Here is a 25,121-nt window from a genome sequence, read left to right as displayed (position 1 = left end):
GTGTGGGTTTGATATTAATTATTCCCTGGATATGAGCTAACAGATGTCAATATGGAATTGTTTTTCCTGAGAAACATTTGTCTTTCTGTCAATAGTACTTTGCCTAAATAACAAGCCAACAGTTGTTAACATCAATTGCTTTGGTGAGTCTTTAGCCATATCATCAATGAGAGGCTTCAAAAAAAGGTTTTCAAACGAACTTTAGTGGGAGAAGGAGAAAAAGAACAACAAACCACGTTGGCCTTTAGCTGCCTGTGTTTCAGTGACACTTTCTAACAGGAATCCACTGCTAAGATCAGGGCTAGAGTGTGCTGATGGTAAAAAAAACCTGCTTACAGCTAAGTTGGCTTTTGTGTGGATTTGTGAGGCCAAGTTCTGGTAGCAGGGTGGCTTCTGTGAGCAGCTGCCAGGAGCTTCCCATGTCTGATGGAGCCATCAGCTCTGCAATGGAGCCTGAGCCCATGAGGGACAGTAGCATCAACTCTGGGACAACAGAGTTAAGAAGGTCAGGGAAAACTGCAAAACAGCAGCTGGAGAGAGGAGTGAGAATAGGAGAGGAACTGCCCTGCAGACAGCAGGGTCAGTGAAGGAGGAGGGGCAGGAACTGCCCCAGGTGCCAGGGCTGAGATTCCCCTGCAGCCCATGGAGATCCAGGAAGGAGCAGGTATTTTTTTTCAGCTTTAGCCTTTCCAAAAAACCTTGCTGAATCCTACCAAGAGTCATCATATGGTAACCAGGTCTTCAGCATGAACAAAAACAAGCACCTGTGGAGCTTGACAAGGATCTGAGAGTGCTCACAGATGAGGACTTTGTGGGGATGCCTGGAGCAGAATTCACACATGCAAGGGAGAGCCAGGCACCACCCAGAACCTCAGAAACACCAAAGGCAACAACCACTTCCACTTCACTGTGGGACAAAGGGGCATAAATGAAGCTCCTGCAGTGTCTCCCAGCAGCTTGAACTGCCAGAATTGAGCCATCTTTCCCTTCCCTGCTAGTATCTAAAAACAGGGAAGACTGTACATTCCCTGCCAGAGCAGATGCACAGCACAAACTTATAGAAATAAGACAGGCAGGAAGAAGGAAAAGAAAAGAAGAAAGAAAGAAAAAAAGCAATTGGAATTTAGACAGTGAATAGAAAGGAATTCAGAACCATTGCAATGACCTGTCTAACCTAGGAAGTATTGGATATGGCAGACAGCAAACAAGACCAGCAGAGTGTAAAAAGGGTCACTGGCTCCAGGGACAGCATTTCCATCCAAAAGCCAGTGGATCACCTTTTGCAACAAAACCCCTTACACTATTTTCTTTTTCCCCAAGAATTATAGACCCTGACAGCTGACAGATTAAACCAGCAGCAAACCAACCCAGATCTTCACTTTTCCCAAAAACAATATCCTCAGCTTCTCTGAATCAAATCATGGCTTACCTTGATTTGTTTATTTTCTTTGTCTGGGGGGGAGGAGAGGCTGTGTGGTTTTTGGGTTTGTTTGTTTGGGGTTTTTTGTCATTTTAAAGACAACTTAAGAGGGAGAAAAAGATCTTTTTCAGAGTGCAGTTGAACCTTTCCTTCTGGAAGATTTAATCTCTTGCAATGTCCTTAACTCTGCCAGCATAACTAAAAAACAGCAATTCACCATATTACAGCCCTGAAAACTTTTTTTTTTTGTTGTTTATTTCTTTAGTCTCCAGACATTTGGATATTTACAAAAATTAACTGAATCTCAAGTTCCCAAGAACAAATTTTTATATTATCATATCAAATGGGAATCAAGTTACAGGCCACAGGGAAATGACTGACCAGATGCAACCTGTGAATGCTGCATTAGCCACCAAGACTCTTGGGACTGAAACCCTACCATTAGTTAAGAAAAGAGAGGATTCATCCAATTTTCTGATTATATATTAGTGAGCTAATGGACATGGTGTATCAGGAGAAGAAATAACAGACATTTGCTGTATTTTCTGAACAGAATGAAATAAAACATGAAATGTTTTGCCTTCTGCATCTTCAGCCAGACAATGCCAGGAATGGCACAGCCTCAGCATAAATGCCTAATCCAGGTTCTTTCCATGCTCCCTTTTGCCTTCTCTCAGTAGCAGAGCTTCCCTAGCCCTGGTGCATGCAGTTGGAAATAGTTAAGCAGTAACATATAAGCAGAATGGGTAATAGAAGGATATAACACAAGTCAAATGTTGGGCATGCAGATGTTCTATCACTGAGAGCTACTAGAATGCCTTTTTGTTTTAAAATTGTTTAAACTCAGTAAGCTTCATCACCAAAATTAATACCTGCTGTTTGTGCTGCAGCAGACAGTACAAACTACTTAGCACAGTGATAATCACCAGCTAAGTTGTGTATCTGAGACCTTACTGCACCTGCTTCTCTACCACTAACACAAGTTTCAGAACTAAATTACATCTCAGGCAAACCCAGATCATCACACCAAGCAAACACTGCAGAGCAACTCAAACAACTCAAACAACAAACACTTGAGACATCAAGGTACCAGGTACTTATAAAATATGCAGGGAGAGTTGCAGCTGCAAAGAGCTCACAGTATAAAGCTGACCTGTGCTTATTTTGTTCTGTAAATTTTCTACCTAATTTTGCCTTGAAATGTTGCTGCAAACAATACCCACCTCTATTTGAAAAGCCACAGCATTTTGTCACTTTCTGCTGCACAGAGCATACAATCAGAGCAATGTAATTGTCACAGGAAGGTGGCATTTAGAAGCCAATATCACATCACAATGAACATGAGGAAAATGACTGGATCAGTCAAAATCACAGCAAACATGAGATAAAGGGGATGAAGCCAGATCCACAAAAAGAAGCAATATGTTGAAATAGGGACTTCAGCTGTGATGCTTAGGTGCAGGAGATGGGAAAGATGATCAAAGCCCTTCAACAGATTCCCATTAGTAAAAATATCAGCAGCAAGGAAGCTCTGGCTGCACACAAAAGCAGAACTCCTCGTTGGCAGGATGGGCAGCTGGCACTGCTCCAAAGCCCACGCCTGATCAATATCTCTCAGCAGATACTCCAGTTCTGTCTGCAGAGGGGACCAGTGACCTCAACACACATCTCTAGAAATAACTTCTACTCAGTACACACAGACTAATGTCTTCTCCTCTTGTTCAAAAAAGAAAAGAGCAACTGCAGCTCCATCTGCAACAGGAAGTGTCAGAACGTTCCAGGCTATGATTCCAGTCTGTTAATTAAATACAGATTATCCTGCAGTGCAGAGTCAGATATCTTGGAAACCTTGAGTTTAAAAGAGTACAAATCAGCCCTTGGAATTAGCTATTTGCTTAATTTTCCCATTTTTCTCCTCAGTCTACTGTGGCACAACACTATAAGGAATGATATTTTAAACATGTAAGTCTGACAAATTCCATTTCAGGAGTGAGGTGCTCTGAGTTCAGCGCTGCAATGCCCAGCATTAGCACACCTGCACTCCTGTGTTGAACTGCCTTGAGAAAGTTTGCACTCACAACTCACCAGCAAACCTGAGTATGGATCAGGAGCTGAAAAGTCTGTCCAGTGGTTGATATTGAATTAATTTTCCTCCCAGATCAGCCCATTAGGAACTCACCCTCAGTGTTCTCACCATGATCTGGGCTTTTCTGTGCACTATTCATGGTCCTACTCAGCCCTGCTGCTGCACAGGGAAGCTCCCAGTCCCAACCCAACATTTTTACCTTGGGATCAGCAGTCAGCAGCTTGAATGCTTGATAGACTTGTGCTTCCTTCACACCTCCACCCAGATCCAAGAAGTTGGCTGGCTTTCCACCATTCAGGGATATTATATCACATGTTGCCATTGCAAGTCCAGCTCCATTGACTGTAATTGCAAACACCAACGTGCTTATAATTCACATAGATAAGGTTTGTGAAAAGGCTTCAAAATGTATCAGAACAATCCCAGAACATGGCTCAAAATGTTACACAGCTATTTCTAAATACTAGTGGTCATTCAAGGACATCCAATGCAACAAATAATTCAAAATCTGGTGCAAACACACCAACATTTAGGTTTTTTTAGGGCTTAGATGTGCACCTTCCTTTAAGCATGTATGAGCACTGGGATAATAATTGTGGCAATGCAGAACCTTCTGATTTTATTAAAAATAAAGAGACATAAAAATTTCTGGAAATAGTGAAGGACAAATTGACTCTTTAAGCTCCTTTCCCATCACTCTGATAGCAGTGGATGCTTTGTATTACTGCATCACAGATAACTCAGTTTTGGGGACAGACCTCAGATGCTCCTGAAACATCTTATTTCAGATTTGCACTAGTCTAGAAGCATTTTCGTGGATGGGAAGATATAAACTGGGAAAAGTGATGAGAATTATGTGTCCCCTTAATGTTGCTCCTATTGGACAAATGCTCCTGTGTCAACCAGAATACAGACCACTAAAAAATAGCATAATGTTGGCAATTATTCTTTGGGTTTTGGGATCTTTTGGTTGTTTTTTAAAATTGAGATTGAAGTCTCACTGCCACTTACTGAATCAACTGCAACACATTATCAGAATCTTCTAGATTTGCCAATATATCTCAGCCAATATAAATGATGGGCATTTTCCCACCAAGTAAAAAAAAAATTGCCTAATTCAATTAGATTAATAATAAAATGTTGTATTGGCTGAAAGAATTTGTACAAAAAGAAAATTATTTAGAGCACAGCTGATTCTTCTACTTATCTCTTCTAAACAGCAGAGTAATTTCTGTTCTACAGAAACTCCAGGAAAATAAAAAACTGCCATTTCCAAGCAGGTCCTTTAGCAGCTTTCCTTAAGAGGAAATGGAGTTTAATATTCTATTGTAACTGCGAATGGCACATTTATACAAACACACTTTCCAAGTGCCTTTTAAGTAACACATTGTTATTTTTTAAAATTAATGATTAAGTTTGATGACTTTTCTTGTTTTGTTTTAATTACTGGAAAGACCAATTGCATCAGGTTAAAAAGTCAGAAATTGAGTTTTTAAGGCTTAGCCTGCCTTCTCTCTGACACCACTGCTGGTGTGCTGTGGCCATCAGCACAGTTTGCACACAATTTCAGTTTCATTCCTGCAAGAACTTGAGGAAGGACAGACAAAAACTGCAGAAACACTCAGTAAAACAAACTGAAATTCTCTAAAGGGTGACCTGAATGTCAGATGTAAACAAAGTCTCTACACTGAACAAGCGTAAATTTGTTTTCAAATGTCTTTTGGATGTATTTGTTCTTACCAAAGCAAGCAATGTTTCCATCCAGTCCTATATATTTTAAGTCATATTTGGCAGCTTCATTCTCTATGGGCTCATTTTCAGACTTGTCATCCATGGCAAATATTTCTTTTTGCCTAAATTCTGCATTGTCATCAAAGTTTATCTTGGCATCGAAGCAAACAACTGGAGGAGAGAATAAAACAACAGCCAGGAATTTAGAGTTTCCAGTCAGCCAGAGCTCCTGAAATACTGCAGCTCCTCCAGCAGAGAGGGGAGGCTGCTTTGGGAATTTGGGAATGATGCTGCCTCCAACAGAGGAGCAGCTGAAGTTCCAGCACTGGGTCCAACAGGTTCTCCATAAATCCTCTACTGAGAAAAGGCACAGCAAAATCTCCACAGCACACAGGAAGGTTTTCTGTGTTTGCTACAAACAAAGCTCCTGTATGTTATGAGGGCAGTTTTTGTCATTTGGACAGGTGGGCTGCAGCAATGACACAGCAGAGTTTACCTTGCATATTTTGAAAGAATAACAGATATAACAGGTAACAACAACCCAAAGCCATGCAGTCATTCAGAGTTGAGCAACACAAAATGCTTTCCTTAGCTATATTTTGAATTTCTTGTGTTATTAACTATACATGCATTATTTCATTAAAAAGCTTAAAAAACCTGAAACCAAATATGTTAAAAATGACCAAAACATTACTTTTAAATAAAGAAAATTAGGAAAGGAAATACAAACCTTCTCATCAATGTCAACATCCACTATTGATATAAAAACAAATTAAGAAGTTGCTAAATCTGACTACATGAAATAAAAGATACAAAGGACTGGCTAGCAGCCCCAGTATTCACATAAACACAGCAGCAACAGAAATGCCTGTAGAGTGCTATTTGCCTATTTTCTGACTCATTATTTCTATGGCTTTGCATAGGCAAATGCCTCATTAGATTAAAATGTTCTAAGCAAATGTAAGACTCTATACTTATCATATTACTATGCAAGTAATTTCCCTTGTACTATGTTCAGATTATAATTACTGACTTAAGCATAATTGATTTCTCAAGACAAACCAATCAAATCTAAGTGCCTTTAAATGCTGTGTCCACAAAAATCCAACAGTTTTTCTATCTGCTGGTGTTTTTTATTCACATTGCCATTGGGACATGCCCATGGTATCTGTGCACGTGTTCTTGAGCATTGCACACATCTGGAAGTCAATGACAATTAAGAGGACAATTTTAGTCTGGTAGGAAATGTAACTCTGTTCAATATATAGTTTCTTAACTTAGGAAAAAATAGCTAAGGAAACAGCAAATAAAACATTCACACAAGTAGGAGAGTCTCAGCTGTATATCTTGATTTGCATTGGGTTTTCTTGTTTTGGTTTTTTGATGTCGCTTTTAAAAAAAAAAATTAATATTTGACTTGTAACTGATAACAGATTAAATTAAAGCTATCAAATTTCACTTCAGTGACTGCAGTTTCAGAAAATTATTCATGAATGTGCATAATAAATCTCTTGGAAGAGTCCAGATTTTACCTGGTCAATCATCATGTGGGAATGTGCCAAAAGCAGAAATATCTGCAGTTCCTAACATGCTTCTAATGCACTAGAGCTGCTTTAATTAATTTTTTAGCAATGAGGTAAGATATTTTTTCCTTTTCAAGCTTCCAGGTGCTTAAATTGCTAAACCCACTCAAAGCTAGAGTACAACTACAGTTTCAGAATTGTTTACTTTACACACAAACATCCTCCATGTCTCATTAATAGAAACTCATTTCTACAGAACATTCATCTTTAACAAAGGCCATGTTGTACAAAGTAGAAGCAAAAACATGTATTAATATTTATCAAACTATTTTCAATATCAAAAGCACATTGTTACATGTATGATAGATTATACAAATGGGTTTTTCTTCCAAACAAATATCAAAGAATGCTCCAACACTTATATTCATGAAGGACTGTTTTTGTTAGCAATGTAGGATTTTTGTCATCTGCCAATTCAACAGTTTACACTGAGAGCAAACAAAACAAAAACAAACAACAAAAAAAGGTGAAGTTTCAGGCTTCTGACCCATGGTTAACCCAGTGCTAACAAATAATTTGCTAGGATATTAAACAAGGAAATACATACAACCTGATGGAAATCCACACAAGTGATAAACACAAAACACAGCAAGAAGTAAATCCATCTTATCTATTACTTTGACAAGAATCATGGGCTTCATACAGAGACTTCTATTTTATCATTAGGAAGAGCTGCATTAACCTACTCAAATGTTCTTCCATTTGTTTTATCTTTATTCTTTTTTAAAGACATTTCAGACGGAGAAACTTCCAGCAAAAAAAAGGAATAAGCACAGGAAGACTCCTGTGCATTTCTGTGAGCAAAAAGCCTTTCACAGCTTGAAACCCACTCTGTTTCTGCTCCTCAGCTTCCAGGATGCAAACCACATGGGGAAAAACCTCAGAGAAAACAGCACAAAAACTCCTACCATGCCTCAGATTAAGCCCCTCTCACTAAATATGCACAGCCATTCCAGGAGAGCTAACTTGGTAACTTATCCAAATCTTTATTTCCACAGAGCCACCTCCAGCAAGGATGCAAGGTGAGTGCCACCACAGCTCTTTCCAATCTTTAAGGACCACATTTTATTTCCTCTCATTACTTTCTGTCCTCTCCCTCACTGGCCTCTTCTTGCACACCAATTTCTCCTCTTGGTACTCACAAAATAAGCCTTCAGCACCTCAGTGAAATGGAACAGTGAGGAGGTAACTGTGATCCCCCTGGATCAGCCCTCTCATATTTCAATATCCCACAGGCACCTTTAGTTCCTCTACTCTTCACCTTTGTCCAAGTTACTTGGACAAAACTACTAAATGGAAGGAAAGGTTTCAGCTGGAATACCAACTGTTAGAATGAGGTGAGAGCTAATTCAGCTCCTCAGTTTTACCCTACACCTCCTCAGCCCTGTGCAGGACCCTTTTCCTTCCCAAAGGATGTGGCCAAGTGTCTGTTCCAGCTGAAATTTGTCCTGTGCTCTAGTAGACTGCAGAGTCATGCACTTTAAAATTTTAATTATCCCTATGAATGCAAACATAAAAGAACAAGTTTCTTTCCACACAATCTCAGTAATTCTAGCAGCCAGTAATTCTAGCAGCATCAACACACACACACACAAAACCCCCCCCAAAAAACCTCCACAAAACAAAATCAAGAAAAGCCCAACTTTGAACACGAGCAGAAGAGCAGATAATGTTCCTGTCTCTCACCAAGCAGAACATGTAGAAGCCAATACTTCCAGTATTTTGATGAAACAACAAAAGGTATTGAAATATAAAATCTGCCAAGGGAATATTTATGAATATTGTTTAAATTACATTACAAAATGAAATTAATGCAAAGCTGCTGCTACATCCCTCTATGCAATTTAATTTATAGTTTGCATAAATAAAGAATTATAATGCATTCATTTGTTTCCTTCAATTTCTTACCTTGCCCTTCTGGAGTTTCACCGAAGGGATTGACTTCAACCTGAGTGGCATCAATTTTCAAGAAAAGATTATACAGCTTCTTAATTTGATCTGCTGCCTAAATGTGATCAAATGATTTACAATTACCACACAGAAAAACAAAAGTTTGTGTTTTCAAGGCAAAGGTAGACCATTATTGACTATTTTTAAAGTATTACATTGCACAGTAACTCTAGATAATTACTGCTTTTATTTCTGTTTTCTTAACCATATTCACATAGTGTCTTACACTGTTATAATGCATATCACTGTTATGATACTGTGTAAGATTTACTAAATGTGCATTTAAAGACTACAAGAACGGGAGATTTTGTACAAAATAGACAGTGCAATTACTATGAAAAGTTTAATTTGGGAAGCGACTGAAGGCACCAGCATAATGAAATGTTCTCTGGTACACCAAGATCTGAGTTGCATTCACATTAATCAGTCTAAAGTCAGAAAACACCAAGTAGTTTGTGCACACTGGTGACTTCAGAAAAAATATCTATTTCTCCTTCCTACATCAGTCTGAAAATTTTTTCTTGAAGAACTCACATCTGAAGCATGCTTGTTTACTCATGACAAGATACTCTTGCTCATTCCCTACTACTCCATGGCTGATTCCATGGCTGAAAATATCACCACTGACTACTAATTTCCAAGTCTTTTGTTCTTTCAATATTTTTCCACTAATAGAACTACTTAAAAACAGCAACATGAATGCGTATTAAAAAATCCCTTTGGTTCATTACACACTGTGAACCTATTAGCTGAAATAAGTTTGCAGATGAAGTGCACTAATAAAGAACCACTCAATTTTTTCCCTCTCATTACTGATCAGCTAACTGAAGTACACAACCCAAAAATCCTTGGGACCTCTCCTGATAAGTGAAATGAATTAGAACAAAGAAAGCATAAGTCAGCTTTCCCCTACGAGGTCAGTCATGAAAAAGAAAACATTACAAGTGGAAAGACTCAACCCCAATCCCAGTTCTGCCCAGGGAGGTTGTGAAGTCCCCATTTCTGGAAGTGTTCCAGGCTAGGCTGGATGGGGTTTTGAGTGACCTGATCTAGGGGAAGGTGCCTCTGCCCAGGGCAGGGTGGTTGAAACTGGATGTTCTTTAAGGTCCCTTCCAACCTAAATTAATCTGTGATTCTGTGATAAGATTCTTTAAAGAGTCACAGCTGGGAAGCAGCACAAATTCCTCAGGAAGCCTGCCCTCCTCAAGAGTTATCAAAGCATTCTCAGTGGGTTTGACCTTAAAAAGCCCATCAGCTGTACATGTGCAGCAGCTTCCTTGGCACCAACCCTGACAAAGCACCCCAAGAGCTCAGGGGGGAGCTCTCAGCAGTGACACTGGGGAGGCAGCCCCACCATGACCCCCACGCTGGCTCTGGGCCACCTGGAAAGCTGCTGCTGCCACAGGGCTCAGCTGCAATGGCACCAGAACACCAGAATCACTGCACTTTTATTAAAGGCTGCTCCATCTTTCAGCACCTCTCTGAATCAGGCAGCTTAATGTCAATGCCTCCCTTTCTCAGGGTCTATAAGAACTGAGCCTCTTCAAGCAGAAAATCCCAGCCTAGAACTAGAGAATGTATAAGTAAATACCAGGATTTGTCTGGATAAAAAGTGCGTCCCTGTGCTTCAGTAAATTCCTTTTAGTTGACTACATGAGGGAAGAAATGCATTCCTGCAGCATTATTTTAATGTGTTGTTTAAAAGTCCATACATATTTGCTGTTAATTATTAAGTACCAGAACTCTTCAAGGGTTGAAAGGTTCTACATAATCATTCCTCCTCATTATATATACAGCTAAATCTTCAAATGTGTGTTAATCAACTTAATCATTATGCATTTGTTAATTGCATGTTAGGATAGAAAAGAATTAAAACCACTGAATTAATAATAAAGGAGTTCTACAAAAATGAGTTTCATACTTCAGAAAAAAAAAAGGCCAGCTTAAATGAGCTTTCTTCTCTCCAAAATGATGCACAAAGGCAAATATATGTATATATTCAAAATATATATACATATAGAAAAGAGATACTGAAAATACAATACGCTGTCAGCCTTTTGTTTTTGAGTTGAAGAATAAAAAAATTTTAAAAGGTTCCAATCACACAGCCAGATACACTTTTATTTCTCCTTATTTTTAGGGTCAATTTTCAAAACCATCTCTACCCATAGCAGTCACAGAGCTCCAGTGGGATTCCAGTGGAAACAAAGGAATCCCACATGGTGGAACAGCATGTTGCCATCAACTCCTTCAAAGACAAGGGACTCACACTTTAAAACTAGAAGGAGCTTATTCAAAATGCTAAAGCCTAATGACAATTACATAGTGCAATTTAGTATTTAGAATGTCAAAATGATGCTGATTTAATGGACACTTGGCCTTTCCAAGTGGCCTTTCCTATTGGAAAACATTTAACATAGAGCTGGGCTAAAAAGCCCTCAGCCTAAAGCCAGGGAGTGGAGTCAAGTTACCTGCTGCTGCAAAGGTCCTTGGAATCCCAAATTTTTTGCCATCTGCAATGCCTGATGATCCTTTATGCCTTCAAAAATATCTATTTCCTCCTGCAACAGTAACATGGATGAATATAACTAAATATTCAATCAGAATGGAGGGTTATAGCTTCAAAAGGAAAACACTTAGTGTACATGTGCAAATTAGTAATTAAAGCCTGGCTGTTTGCCAAGGCTCCCCGAGACTGAGGCTATAGCAGCTGCCTATAGGGGATGTTATAATTACCACACTGACTATGAAACAGTCCTTCCAAAAAATATATAACTCTTCAGGGTGGCATGCTGACAAGAGAATGTGACACCAGTTTTCACTTTTAATTACTGTACAGATGGCATTGATGAATATTTAGTCTGTTAATTTTTATGACATATTCTGGAATATTTTCAAGGCAATGAGTGTCACTGCCCAGTAACACTGTAAAGTTTATATGATTTTTAAGTGCACATTAAATATTTTTACAATTTTTTGAATAATTATACTTGATAGTATCAATTATTTTCTCAGCTGAATAGCTTGTCTACTCATTATCTTGCCACAGTAACTTAAAAAATACTTCAGTGTAGTCATCATTAAGAAAGCAATTACAACAGTTGTATTTCAGATGCAAAAGTCTTGCAGGTACAAAAAAATAATTAACAACTCTGTCAATTAGAGAAAAACAGCCACAGAAACAATAAGTATATTGGCACCAACCCACCTGAGAAAAAACAGTGTACTTTCCTGAAAGTGAAACTCACTCATAAAACATTTCAGATATGAAGTTTAACATATCACATAACAGCCAGATTTAAGATCTTTTTCTAATTGAAAAATTCTAGTAAAATCAGATGTTAAATGTGCTTCATTTACTAGATGACAGGTATGATCCTGTATTTGATGAAACATTATTTTATGGTTCTTCCTGTCTCCTTTTTACAGGTAAGAAGGAAAAATGGGAGGAGAAAGGGGGGAAAATATTCTTTTGAATAACTGACTGGGAAAAACGTTATTGCAGAACATTACTCCAATACCTTAAAGATAAGTTCTGGGCTAGTTACTGCAACTTCTTCTATGTCCACACCACCTTGTGGACTGCCAACCATGACAGGTCCATTGCAGGCTCTGTCCATCAGAATGGCAAAGTATGTTTCTCTGGAAATATCCAGTGCTTCTGCAACCATCACCTAAAAATGCAGAGAGGGAAGAAAAGAAAGCATTAGTGGTTCTGACTGGTCCTTCTGCTTTGCCTTAGAATGCAGCAGTTTGATACTTGCTACCCTGAAGAGAAGCATTGGTCTCACTGCTTTTACTGCAGTACTCCAACCCTGTGACCTTGTTCCCAAGAAATGATCTCTCCTTAAGTAAGAGACTCCTCTAATGCTGCTCTTTTCACTGGGGCATTCAGTGAGGAATATAAACCAGGAACACCTCGGTGCTGGGGTTTTTCCTGCTGCTGCCCTGTCCACACTGCAGACCTCTATATTACCTTTTAATCCCAATAATTTGGGATGATTCTTGATTCTCAGGCCAGTAATTCTTGTCTCCAGAAAGACTTGGATCCCAAAGGACCTGGTGTGCAGATCACACAGACAGAAGGACTGGAATGTTGGCTTTTGGCTGCATCTCACCAGCAGTGCTGTTCCTCACCAGAAAATCCCCAGGCTTAATTTCTCTCCCTTATTCTGACCAAAGGCCACTCAACCCTTACAATCTCTGCACTGAATTCCTGTCCAGCCCAGGTATTTCCTAACAAAAGGGTTTCACAGGTAATTCTGCCATCCAGCTTTTTACTTTCAATTTAGAGAGTTGAGCAGATGTGTGTCCTTCAGATACTGGCACAATCTAGAAACACAGATATTTGTTTTTCTATTTATTACTATAAGCTACAGAGCCATTTTGTACCAGTATCTGACAGACACCACAGCACAAACAGAAAGATGATTCAAATCCCATGTCTGGAATCTACAAGCACCACAGTAAAAGTGTCAAAAATTTGCCATATAAAGTCTTTGCTACAATTTCTTCCCCCCCTCCCCAAAACAAGACAAGGTCCTTTCCATTTTAGTATTACAATAACAGAACCTCCCTCCTCACCTGAACTGTTTCTGCAATAGATTAACAACAGCTATCGAAGCAATTTCAGAGACTGAGTAGTTTTACACTTGCAAAGGACTCACAAAACTGTTTCACTATAAGAATACTAAATTTCCCAAAAATATTCTTAATTTCAGGAAAAAATCTGCACATGATCATTAATAATTGTTTCCTGTGATCATAACAGATGCTACAATCAAAGTTTCAAAGACTGTAGTTCTGCTCTGCACTACAGTTTTGTTTTTCAATCTGAAAGTGAAGCAGCCACCTCTGCAATTTAATTAGAATTACATTCTTCCTTAAGAGAGCTACTAATTCCCATCTTTCAATGGGAGTGGTAGAAATCAGGAAAATCACTTCCCAAATATTAATATAATTAAGAAGCATTAGGTGGCAACATCTTTCTGACACAGTCTGTTTTGAAGTGACAGTTTTGAACAATGACTGCAGACAATGATCATCACTGAATATAACACAAGGAGAAATTCATTCTCTCAGTCAGCAGATCCAAGAGGCATTTTTGTACCTGCAGCCCTAAAACTCTGCCTACCTGGCACAAGGTGCTCCATCAAATGAGTATTTCTGGGTTTTCATAGTTCAAGGACTATAAACAAGAAAGATGCACTATACTTTCACCCAAGTCACATTTCTGACAGTCTGTTCCAGAGAACATAAGAAAGAATGCAGGGACTTTCTGCCAGGCAGTAGGTATTAGAGAAGGGGGGGGAAAAATGTAAGAAACAAGAAATCAAATAAAGCCATCGATGCTCAGAATTGAAGGAAAGATGAAATTTCTTTATGGTGTTTTTGACTTGGAAGAAACTTGCTTTACAGTAATTTTGTTTCCTTCTACTTTTACCTCACTTTATTCACACAACATAGGGGGATGTAAAGGAATAGTTCAAATAAACAACTGTTCAAAAGGAAAGTAAAGAAAGCAAGGTGAAGGAGAGAACCAAGAATGCAGAAAACTACTGTACTACTTAAAAGCATCTGCCTATTTTAGTCTACTACAGAGGGATGCTAAAAGACAACTTCAGAGACATAGCTTGGCTACCTGCCAAGCTTTGTCAAATTAACAAGCAAGGGTACGGAAAGCATCCTTGATTTTGCTACTATTTTTACCTGCATCCATGTTTTCACCTTCTTACATATCCTGCATCAATGTATCTGAAAAATGTGAGTCAGTTGCTTTAGACATAAGTCAGATAAAACCAACTGGTCCTACTGGATCATGTCAGAGATGTTCAGTTTCCACAGAGCTCAGGGTCAGGGCCAGACTTAGGATGGGAATACACTCAACAAGTTTTGAGGAATACATTTGCAGGCACAGCAGGTGGAACTGACATTATTAAATCAGGTATTTTCAACTGAGACTTCCAGCCTGAGTGATTGTCCTCACTGTTGCTAATTAACAATCTCAACATCATCAGATACTTCTCTGTCTTAATTCACAAACCTACTGAGAGTCTACTTTGCAGTAGGCAACCTTAGAGCAAAAATTGTCAGATTGTGAAATATCTCTAATTCCTCCCAACAAAATAACTTTCATTCACCATCCTTCCCATTTGATGCAGAGCAAAGCCAAGGAAATTGGTGTTCCAGGTCTTTAAATATCATTTAAGTTTACCTATCACTCACACAACAGAACTAATGCAAACACATTGATGAACAGTTAAGAACAGTGAAATTGAATCTACAGACTGTTGACTCTTCTCACATTTTGTCTGTTTTGCTTTTGATAAAGAATATGACACATCATTATCTGTTTACCATATCATATTTATATTTAAAATGGCCTGGGGAAAAATCACTTTTCATTTAAACTTCGTGACAACTTCAAGCTTTCCTTCTCTGTAACAAATCTTTACCTAAAAGTTTAAGTCACACATCTAATGTCATGAGGGTAACTGTAACAGCTTTTCTTAAACAGAATCAAATATGCAAAATGTTCATTCTGTTATTGCTTGGAGAGAAAAACACAGGTAGTGAATTCTCAGGTTGTCATGATAAGAGAAGACTGTCATCACAGATAGCCAGGCTCTCCAAATTCCAAATGCCATAAGAGGATTTTATGTAAACTCAAAAAACAGGTTCCAAGTTATAAGGGAATTGAAGAGATTGCTATTAATTTGAGAAACATCAATCTGAACAGGAACAAACACACTTTAAATTCTGCGGCAGGTGCACAAGCTGAGAAAGAAAGCCAAAACCATCATTTTCTGTTTCATAATTATTCTAATTGTAGAAAATTTCTACCTTTTATAACTTCCTTACAAATAGATGTAAAAGGTACATGATTTCCACTCCCTGACTTGACACTAGCTCATTTATTGCCTCACAGAAAGTAACATAATAAATATTTTCCTTCTGAAAAATGCTTATTACCTATTTTTTTAAACCACTCAAACTTTCCAGAACATTGAAAAGTTTAAAAAGCCCAAATCCTTTTCTTCCTGAAATGCAATTTTCCTTAAGTACATGTAGAACACAAACTCTTCCACACATGCAGAGAGAAAGTACGTGCCTTGAAATAGAAAAATGTCAGTGATTTGTTCTCACCTTCCCCACTGCCCTTAGCAAGCCCAAAAAGCCTGCCCAGCATTTTCGGTGCATTACATTCCCACTGCATTAAATGATCTCTCAGACTTAGCTAAATGTACATGTTTAATAATATTACTGTAGTTTGCCCCTTGATTAAAATGTCAGTGTTTGATTTTTTAGTCCTGACACCACAAACCTGAGTGCCTCAGCTCCTCTAACTACCTTTAATATCCTAATGTGAGCTAACTTTGTAAATGAGAAATTCTTTTAAAACAGACATAATTCTGCTGGGAGACAGTTTTTTGATAAAGTAGTGCATAATTTTAAACATGTTTTCTTCACTATCTAATAAGCATAACATTGGATAAACTGAATTAATTTAAAGCAGGGTGTATGCTCTTAGCATTAATTACTAAGAACCAAGAACTCAATGCCAAAAAAATATAAAACATAGTAGTTAAAAAGCCAACATACTTTTAAAAGTCAACTCTGTAATCAGGATGAAAGTCTATGAGCAAATCATCAGCTTCTCCCAGTGAAAAGCATTACATTGTTATCATGGATCAGCATTAAAATACCAGTTTCCCTGGAACTCTACAGCAAAGGAAAAATTCACAGTCTCTCAAGGCTGTGCACAATCCTGTACCACCAAAATGAATATCTGAAGCTCAGTAGTGCAAACTTCACCTTAAACTTCATCCAGCCCCAGCTGCTTGGTCCTGCCCACTGTTCATTCACACAACATGTGGAGGGGGAGAAAGGAACCACAGGTTAAATATTCTATAGCTACATGGCACAAAAGTCATCCTAATATAGATCTTTTGAATAATCCATGTCAAACCCCTCCCAACATCCATGCCCTTCTTCCATTTCTGTCAATTCCAAAGAAAATTAGAAGTTTCTGTTCCATAACTGAATCTGTCAATGATGAACAGGCTTGCACTTTGACAGAAAAGTAGAATTTTTGTATGGATGTATTCAAGGCAGGCCAACTAGGGAAAAAGAATAAAAACAAAGAACTTATAAAGGAAAGCTGCTTTTACAATACTAATTTTCCCAAGCAGAGTGCCTTAATATGGAAAAGGTACATCCCATCTTATATCCTTAGTATTATCAGGATCTCTGACAGACATGCCTTAATGGTAACACTGAGTCTCCTATTTTAATATATGGTATTGTTTTTTAAGAACAGCTCTCAGGAGTGGATGGAAATCTGCTCTCCTTGCTCCCCAAGAGAAGAACTGCCTGAACCCCTTCCTCCACCCTCATTAGACAGGATCTTTCTAGACAGGTGTTCCTTCCCCTTCTATGCTAATACACCAAGCTGTTCACAGGATATTAAATGTGAACTGCAGCTCCTTCAGCTCATGCCAAATTATTTCCTGGCATCAGACTGAGTGTGGCTCTTGACTACTTACCTGTATGAGGATTCTTGCTCAGTCAAACAAAGCAAGAGATAAAAACAGATACAGCAGATAGACAATTGCCAGGATTTCCTGACTCAAAGAATTTTACTAATTTGAAGGAGACTCTTGCTGAATCTTTGCTTCCCTTATTTAGGCCAATACAGAGCAAATAATTTATGTTGAAGTGAATCCTGGTGCCTTGAAGAAAGCACCACCACTGGAAAATGAATTCCCATGGTTATCTGGTACCTCAACCACTCCCATGAACATATTTTAGTCTGAATCTGCAACAAGTAGAAAAAATCTACTGTTCAGACACTTTTTCAATTGAGAAAAAAACTCATGCTAACCTTTCAATACTTAAAGGGGGCATACAATAAAAATGGGGACAAAATTCTTAGTAGGGCCTGTTGCAATAAGTCAAGGTGGTTCTAAACTAAAGAAGACAGATTTTGACTACAATAAGAAAGAATTTTTTTACAATGAGGGTGGTGAGGCACTGGCACAGGTTGCCCAGAGCAGGGTGGATGCCCCATCCCTGGAAACACTTAAGGCCAGGTTGGATGGGGCTCTGAACAGCCTGATCTGGCTGAAGATGCCCCTGCTCATGGCAGGGGGTAGGACTGAAGGAATTTTAAATATTCCTTTCAACTCAAACCATTCTGTGATTCATCTGTCACTCTGTTAAGATTTGCACAGACCTGAGGGTGACTAAGTACAATAATATTATTACTAAAGGGAACCATGTATCTACTGTTTCTGTAAGTAGAATGTCAATAAGCATGTACAGCTAATGCTATAGTGCAGCTGTATCACCATTTAATATGTATTTTTTGAAAGATAAGCCTATGACAAAGGATTTCTTTCAATATTCATTGAGAAAGCAATTTATTTTTCCATCAGTGGGTATGGCAAAATTGATGAACAAAATATATACACGAACTGCAGAAGTAACATCATCTTTTTTTTTTTTTTAATCAATTAGATGTAATCAATCAGGAATTGGAAAAGGATGGAAAAAAAATCTGTGTTGTACATCCCAGCTTATTAATGCAAAATTGCAGCTGAACATAGTTTTCAACTTTCAAGAGGCCAAAATCTTACCTTTTTAACTGTCACACCATCCTTTGGAGTTTGCTTGGTTGACAGATTGTACCCAATCATCTGTTTAGCAAGCTGTTCAACAGTCTTAGGGCTACAAACAAAGCAAAAATGTTAGTTTACTGAAAAATATTAAAAGAAACAGTCCATAGCTACTGTAAACAGCCTAAATATTATACAAGAAGCAATTTATTTATTGGTTTTTTTAACTGAAAATACTTACTCTTTAGTTAGATGGACTCCTCCTTTCAATCCACTATTGAAAATACCTTTCCCTCTCCCTCCAGCCAGAATCTGTGCCTTCAGAACAATTTCCTTTGCCTCTGTAAAAGAAAAACACATTGCAATTCTGTGGTTTGTCAATTATTGAGCTTGTTAGTATGAGATCAAAAAGCATTTCCAGATTGGACTCTTAAACCAACAAGAAGTTGTTTATAACTAGTGAGCAATAAAAGAGGAGTAAATTCATCACTTCTATAAAGCAACCTCGCCAAAAAAGAATTGCTCAAGGAATTTAAGGGATACACAGCTTATCAGAGGGATAAAGAAGTCATTGTGGAGATCAGAACCAAGCTGTTAATGCTTCATGGCCTGCACAACAAACCACACACACAACCAGCCCAGCTCCATGGCTCACACACCGGCACGGTTTTTAAACATAAATCAGATCATATTTTGTCTTGAATACACAACAAAACAATGCTCATCAAGGGAAATAAATTCCATTCCTTGCTCTGAACACGGGGAAGGAAATGCATGGATGTGGTTCTTAAAGAAGAAATCCCAATGTCCAAAGGGCAGGTGAGTGCAGAGCAGAGGCAGGAGCTGTGAAATGAAAACATTTCATCTGTCTGTGAGGCATCACCTGGATCTCTGGCAATTTGAGTGTCACAGTCTCAGTAACACAAAAGAGCAGCAAAACAGTGACAAAAGCAATTGCACCATATCCTACATTCCAAACAAAAGCAATCCTTACATCCTTACAGAGTCAAACAGGGGGGAAAAAGGGAAAAGAAAACAACCAACCAAACCAAACCATCATTCATCATCCCTGCAGCTCCAGATCACAGCAAATTCTTGAACCATGAACACCTCCCAGGTGCCTTTAAGATGTTTATTAGCACCACCCACTGCCACTTTGCACATTCATCATAATAGTGCTGGCTGCTTTGCAAAATCCTAATATGACCAGATCACTAAGTGTGCCTGGAATTGTTACCCTCTCCTGCAGTCTGTGGAAATCTCTGATTTCAGTGGTGTTTGGATTAGGTCACACCTCGGACAATAATATTTTATCTAAGTACCAAGAAAACATGAGAATTTGTTGTTAAATTGACAAATTTACTGTTTAATTGGCACAGAGGATACAGATACTTTCAATCAAACACATACAGGCTTTCTAGGCTGTAAAAACATTTTAAAGATTATTAAATATAAGTTTAGAGGTGCAGCAATTTTTGGTGCAGGCAAGCTCTGACACAGCATCATTTCAAAGTGCCTGTATAATAAATTTCAGCAGCTACAAAAAAAAAGTTGAACCTTAGAATAGGATAAATATTATGAAACAAATATTCCATTTAACACAGGTATTGTACTTTAACGCAGTAGTAGTTACTATTATTATTATTATTAATACTTATTTTTAACACAGATACTGTACAAAGAAATGCTTAATTTCTAAGCTTCTGGAGGCTAAAATTTCTCCACATGCTTATCCATTCAGTAACTTTGACATATATCACTCTGAACTTTAAAAGCATTCTCCTTGAAAATATTTCATGCATTCCAATATATTCATGTTCTGGGCTCCCTATTACTCATGCCCACTGCAGGGCAGATAACAAGGAAATTTAAATGCAACAAAAAGTTTTATCTAAAACGTTTCGTAAGCACACAAATTAAGATGAATTAAAACTATAAATCACTTTTCAACCTGCAGAAGCAAACTCTAAAAATCACAGTAGCTGCTGTGATAAAGAATCTAATATGGTATTGTTAAGAGATGCTGTAAGCATTTAATTAAATCAATTTTAGCTTCCAGCCATCCTGAAAATGTGAGCTTTGATTGTCAGTGATGGCTGGTATCAGTTCTGGGAGTGATCATCACCCTCATTCCCAACCACCACCTTCCATGAACACCAATTATCTCCACTGGGCTCCAACAAATGAAGCTAGAGAAAGGAATTAATGTGTACATTTTTATAATCCACCAGAGAACTATCAAGGCAATAGAGTAGCTTCAGAAAAACAACTATCAAACCCATAAACAAACGGACACGAAAGTGAGCACAGCCATGTAAAGATTAGACCTGAAGAAATAATCAATGCAGCAGCTCAGCAGAGCACAGTACAGCAGGTTCTTCATGCCCTGCAGGAAACCAACAGGAAGCAATTTAATTCCATAATTATTTGCCCAAACTCTCTAAAATTAAATAAACCATCTAGGTCTCATTTTACAGTAACTGGGCTTGATCATTCAGTACTTACCAAGTTGATTCACTACTTAATGTCACCAACTTATTTAAAGAGTTGATTTCTAGAAATGCCCACAAAGTTTTTGTTTGTTCCTGCCTGAATTCCCAAATTATGTTATGAAAGACTGTGCCAAAACAAAAATGTGGGGTGAGCTAGAATATTTGAAGTAATTCACCTTCACCTCCAGGTTTAAGGAAAAAAAAATTATAAAAAACATACTTTAAGTCAGTATTAAACCCATTAAAACCAGAAAGGTGTAACTAATTTCTATTAATAGCCTTCCAAACTGTTCTGGTAACACTGGGAAAAAAATGTTTAAGCAGAATTCTGTAGTTACACATAAAGGATTTGAAGAAAACTTCTCACAAACAACATGCCTGTACACCACCTTAAAGTACAGTACAACATTTTCAACAGCTTTAAGGCTTCAACCAACTTCTGTATAGGGCCACTGACTGACCAGCCTGGTGCAAATTAAAACACAAAAACAAACACAAAAACTCCAAAGAAAACCAAATAACAAACCAGCCTGCTTCAACCAACTTCTGTGTAGGGCCACTGACTGACCAGCCTGGTGCAAATTAAAACACAAAAACAAACACAAAAACTCCAAAGAAAACCAAATAACAAACCAGCCTGCTTCTTAAGTGTGCATATGTGGGTTTTTAGTCACAGATTTATAATTTTTTTTTTTATCATTAGAAACAATACAAAAACCCGACAGCTTTGAAGTGTCACTAATTTAGCAACAAATAGCTGCAAACTGCTCCATGCAGATTAATGACACATTGCTGGTAACAGCATGTGTTCTTCACTAATTATAACCTGAATACATTAATATCTCAGACTGAGCAGCTCTCTTATTTGCCTTTTTTACATTAATCTATGGAAAAAAAAGAGGTGCAAGTGTGGTGTTAGAGATGGGTTTAAGGGCTGGACTGGGCAGTATTGGGTTAAATGGGTGGATTTGGTGATCTTAGCATCATTTCCAAGCAAAGTGATTCCATGATTTCTAAAGAATCCTTTAAAAAAAAATGGAACCAAAATACAGCTGGTCCCCAAGTCAAATGCCAATAAATAAGCAAGACCTTGACTCCGCAGAAGAATACTCAGAATTCAAAATTTGAGAACAGGGTCTGGCTCTATGTATCTAAAAAAATTTAAACACAGGAAAATAGCCTTGAGTACTTATTTTTCTATAATAAATTCAGACGTTTCAGCAGGGCAGAATAGAACACTGAGGGACAAAGAGCCTCTACATGGCATCCAACAAAATCTCTCCTTCCCTCAGCCAGCACTGTGAATACAAACAGCAGTGATACTCCTTGCAATTGGAATAAGCTCAGTGCTGTAATGAAAGCCTATTTAAAATCAATAAAATCAGTCCTGCTTTTGGGAGCTATGATTACTCTGGTCCACTGGTACTGCTTGCAGCAAAAATGAACAGCTTGTTCTCAGCCCACTGCTGTGTATATTTAACTACTGAATTCTTGATCATGAAACAATATAGTGAGAAGCAGAGTTCTGCTGGTTATATGCTATGCTAATTTATTACCTGTGAACAACTTTCCATTATTATTGATACGACTGTGTGGCTGCAAATTAGGCATGTTAACAATTACATTAAAATGTGCTGTAGCTTATCAAAAATAAACTGCTGTAAAGAACACGAGATGTATGGGAACAGCTCCCCTGCTCATGAACAAAAGGCTTTCTAGCAGAGGGAACTCAGGACTGCTTTGACAAGACCTCCCACACTACAGAATTGGAGCTTGGGACAAAGGGAGGAGGTCTCACATGAATTCCTAATCAAATTTCTGTCTCACCATGAGACTTTCAGTGGTCTGGCTTCTCTATCTGCAGGGGCTCTGTATAAATTAATTACTATCTGCGCCTTCTTTAAAAATGCAGAACCCACTCCACCATTACATCAATGTATTTTTACCCCAGTGTAAGGCAGCTGGGCACAGAAGGGTGCACTGCAAACCCCTGACTGCAGTGTAAGCACTGCAGCAGCAGCAGAGTGACCCTGGAATGTGCCCTGATCCCTCTCAGAATGAGCTTAGCACACACTGCAAAGCAGAGAGCAACCCATGGTCACTGGAGCTGCACAATGCAAAGTCAGGACAGTCTTGAGTTCTACAGCATTCTACTAACAAGCTACAAAAAGGCTAACTATCTTTCTATGCAAGGTCTTTTAAGGACAAACTATCCAATTAAGCAATGACATCTAAATTATTTTCACTTTTAACCCAGTACCTAAGCTTAGTTTCCATAATGAACACTGAATCTTAAATTTGTTATAATAACTTTTCACATCTGGGTTTCTTTACACCAGCTTGGTCTGAAATCTGAGACAGCTTTTCCCAAGTATTGCTGCCACTTCCACTGCTGCCCATCTTCTGAGAGCTGCAGGGATGCAGCATCCAAGGCAGCTCCCAGGCTCTGCCAAGTGAGCAGATTGAGATGAAAAAGAAGCTGTCCACAAGGTACCTCCCACACCTACAAAACTATTGTGCTTAAAGGCCTTTTGAATGAAGATAAACAATGATTTTTCCCCCCCTTTAATTTTAATTTAAACTCTCTTCCTTTGTTATTTTCATCCTTCTGCTCCATAACACCAAAAAGAATTATGTTCTTACAAGCCCACTTTCTACAACCTTTGGTTTGGAGACTAGTTTAGAATTAAAGTTAAATAAATCATCCTTTTTATAATTCCATACTTTTGAATCTATTGTATATTTATTGCTAGATTATAGGCCTCATTAAAATCTATAATGATAAATTAGTCAGTCTCTTGATTCTGTCACTACTATTATTAATTGCTTTCATAGCCATTACTACACACTTCATCAGTGATAAAAATTTTAAGGCTAGATAAAATCAGCTAAGCTAAAGCTCACTCTCAATATTGCAGTCTTAAACCCTCTCAGAGTAAAAGTAATCAAGTATTCACACATCCTACATGTAAGTTAAACCTGATAAATTACTTATACAGCAAAGGGAGCCTCACTAGATCCAGCAGCACCACTATAATGCATGGAAAAATATGCACACTAAGGCAGGGATCCAAAAGAAACAGTTCTCATATTGAAACTGCTCATTGTATGTGCTTGATTCAAACTCCATGGGATATCTTACTTCTGATATTTTTCAGCCTTTAACAGCTTCTTTTTAAACCTAACTTCTCATTATTTTTTACATAAATTTCCTCTGTAATAGACAAAGGGCTTAGAAAAATAGCTATTTTCACATTTGCTTACAAACTTGAGAGGAAACGTGGTTTGAAACTCAATCAGGAAAGGAACAAATTTGTTCTTTTGTGGAAGAGCACTGAAGTTCACTGACAAGAGAGAAAAAGCTCTTTCTGCCAGCTCTAAAGCAACATCCATTCTATGGGCAAAACAGAGAAAGGCAGTTTCTGTAACCTGCAGTCATCCTGGCATCCTGCAGCATATAAATAGTAAATACTGAACAAAAATAGAAAAATCCATGCAAAGGAATCCAGGGTTCTTTCTTCATTATACCCAGTAGGTCCATTCTTGCTACTTTTAGACTTCAAAATATCCTTTATACTATGCCCAAGCCAATGTTATTTTTCTCCTCTTCAGATGACTTCATTTTAAAGAGGCTGCAAAAGCAAGCAAAGAAGACTTTTCCTTCTGTATTAGTCACAATCCCTATGACCTGACAATACCACCATGGAAGCTTCTAAGGATACTCTGTTAAGCACTGAGAAACCTGGGCATGCAAAATCATGTGCTTTCCTTGTAAGTATTACATACATGAATAAATCACAAGACTTGATTTCTAAAACTTTCATTCAAAAATTTGTCAGTTTGAACAGATTCTTATCAAGACATTTCTCTCTATCTTTCCCATTTCCTTAAATTACAAAAAAAAAATCTAAAAAATTACCTTTTAAAGCTTCCTTGCCAAAATAACATGCAAACCTTTTTCTGCCCCCCCTCAGTAAAATATATTTTAAAGTTAGCAGACTCAGGCAGATCAACTGTGCCTTAAATTCTTGACTGAATAGCATAACACAATTTGTTTTAATACAGTTCAGAGAACAGGCTCTATGCAATCTGTAGTGTTGAAGTCAAGCAGCCATTAGGAACAAACACTGCAACAATACACACACCTGCTTTCCTGGAACGTGTTCAAAATTTCATTCTTTCTGATTATATGTAAGGCAAAAAAAGATACAAAGCCTTCTCTGACTGATTCTAATTCTTTTA

At 38.0% G+C, this 25,121-nt stretch overlaps 1 protein-coding gene across 2 annotated transcripts in view; it reads right to left on the bottom strand.

Moving 5' to 3' along the window:
* Window positions 1-25,121, bottom strand: part of SUCLG2 (succinate-CoA ligase GDP-forming subunit beta) — a 107,913-nt gene that overhangs the window by 41,913 nt on the left and 40,879 nt on the right. For both annotated transcript variants that reach the window (XM_071439381.1, XM_071439382.1), the window contains exons 3-9: window positions 18,629-18,728; window positions 18,409-18,499; window positions 12,292-12,444; window positions 11,242-11,331; window positions 8,729-8,825; window positions 5,247-5,408; window positions 3,706-3,848 (exon numbers count right to left, since the gene is read on the bottom strand). In XM_071439381.1, coding sequence (XP_071295482.1) covers window positions 3,706-3,848; window positions 5,247-5,408; window positions 8,729-8,825; window positions 11,242-11,331; window positions 12,292-12,444; window positions 18,409-18,499; window positions 18,629-18,728 — 836 coding nt within the window. The remainder of the gene's footprint in view (window positions 1-3,705; window positions 3,849-5,246; window positions 5,409-8,728; window positions 8,826-11,241; window positions 11,332-12,291; window positions 12,445-18,408; window positions 18,500-18,628; window positions 18,729-25,121) is intronic.

Source organism: Agelaius tricolor, unplaced genomic scaffold (assembly GCF_023055355.1).
Source record: "Agelaius tricolor isolate 1412-34295 unplaced genomic scaffold, bAgeTri1.0.p SCAF_14, whole genome shotgun sequence".
Taxonomy (NCBI): Eukaryota; Metazoa; Chordata; class Aves; order Passeriformes; family Icteridae; genus Agelaius; species Agelaius tricolor.
This window is presented reverse-complemented; position numbering and strand designations above follow the sequence as displayed.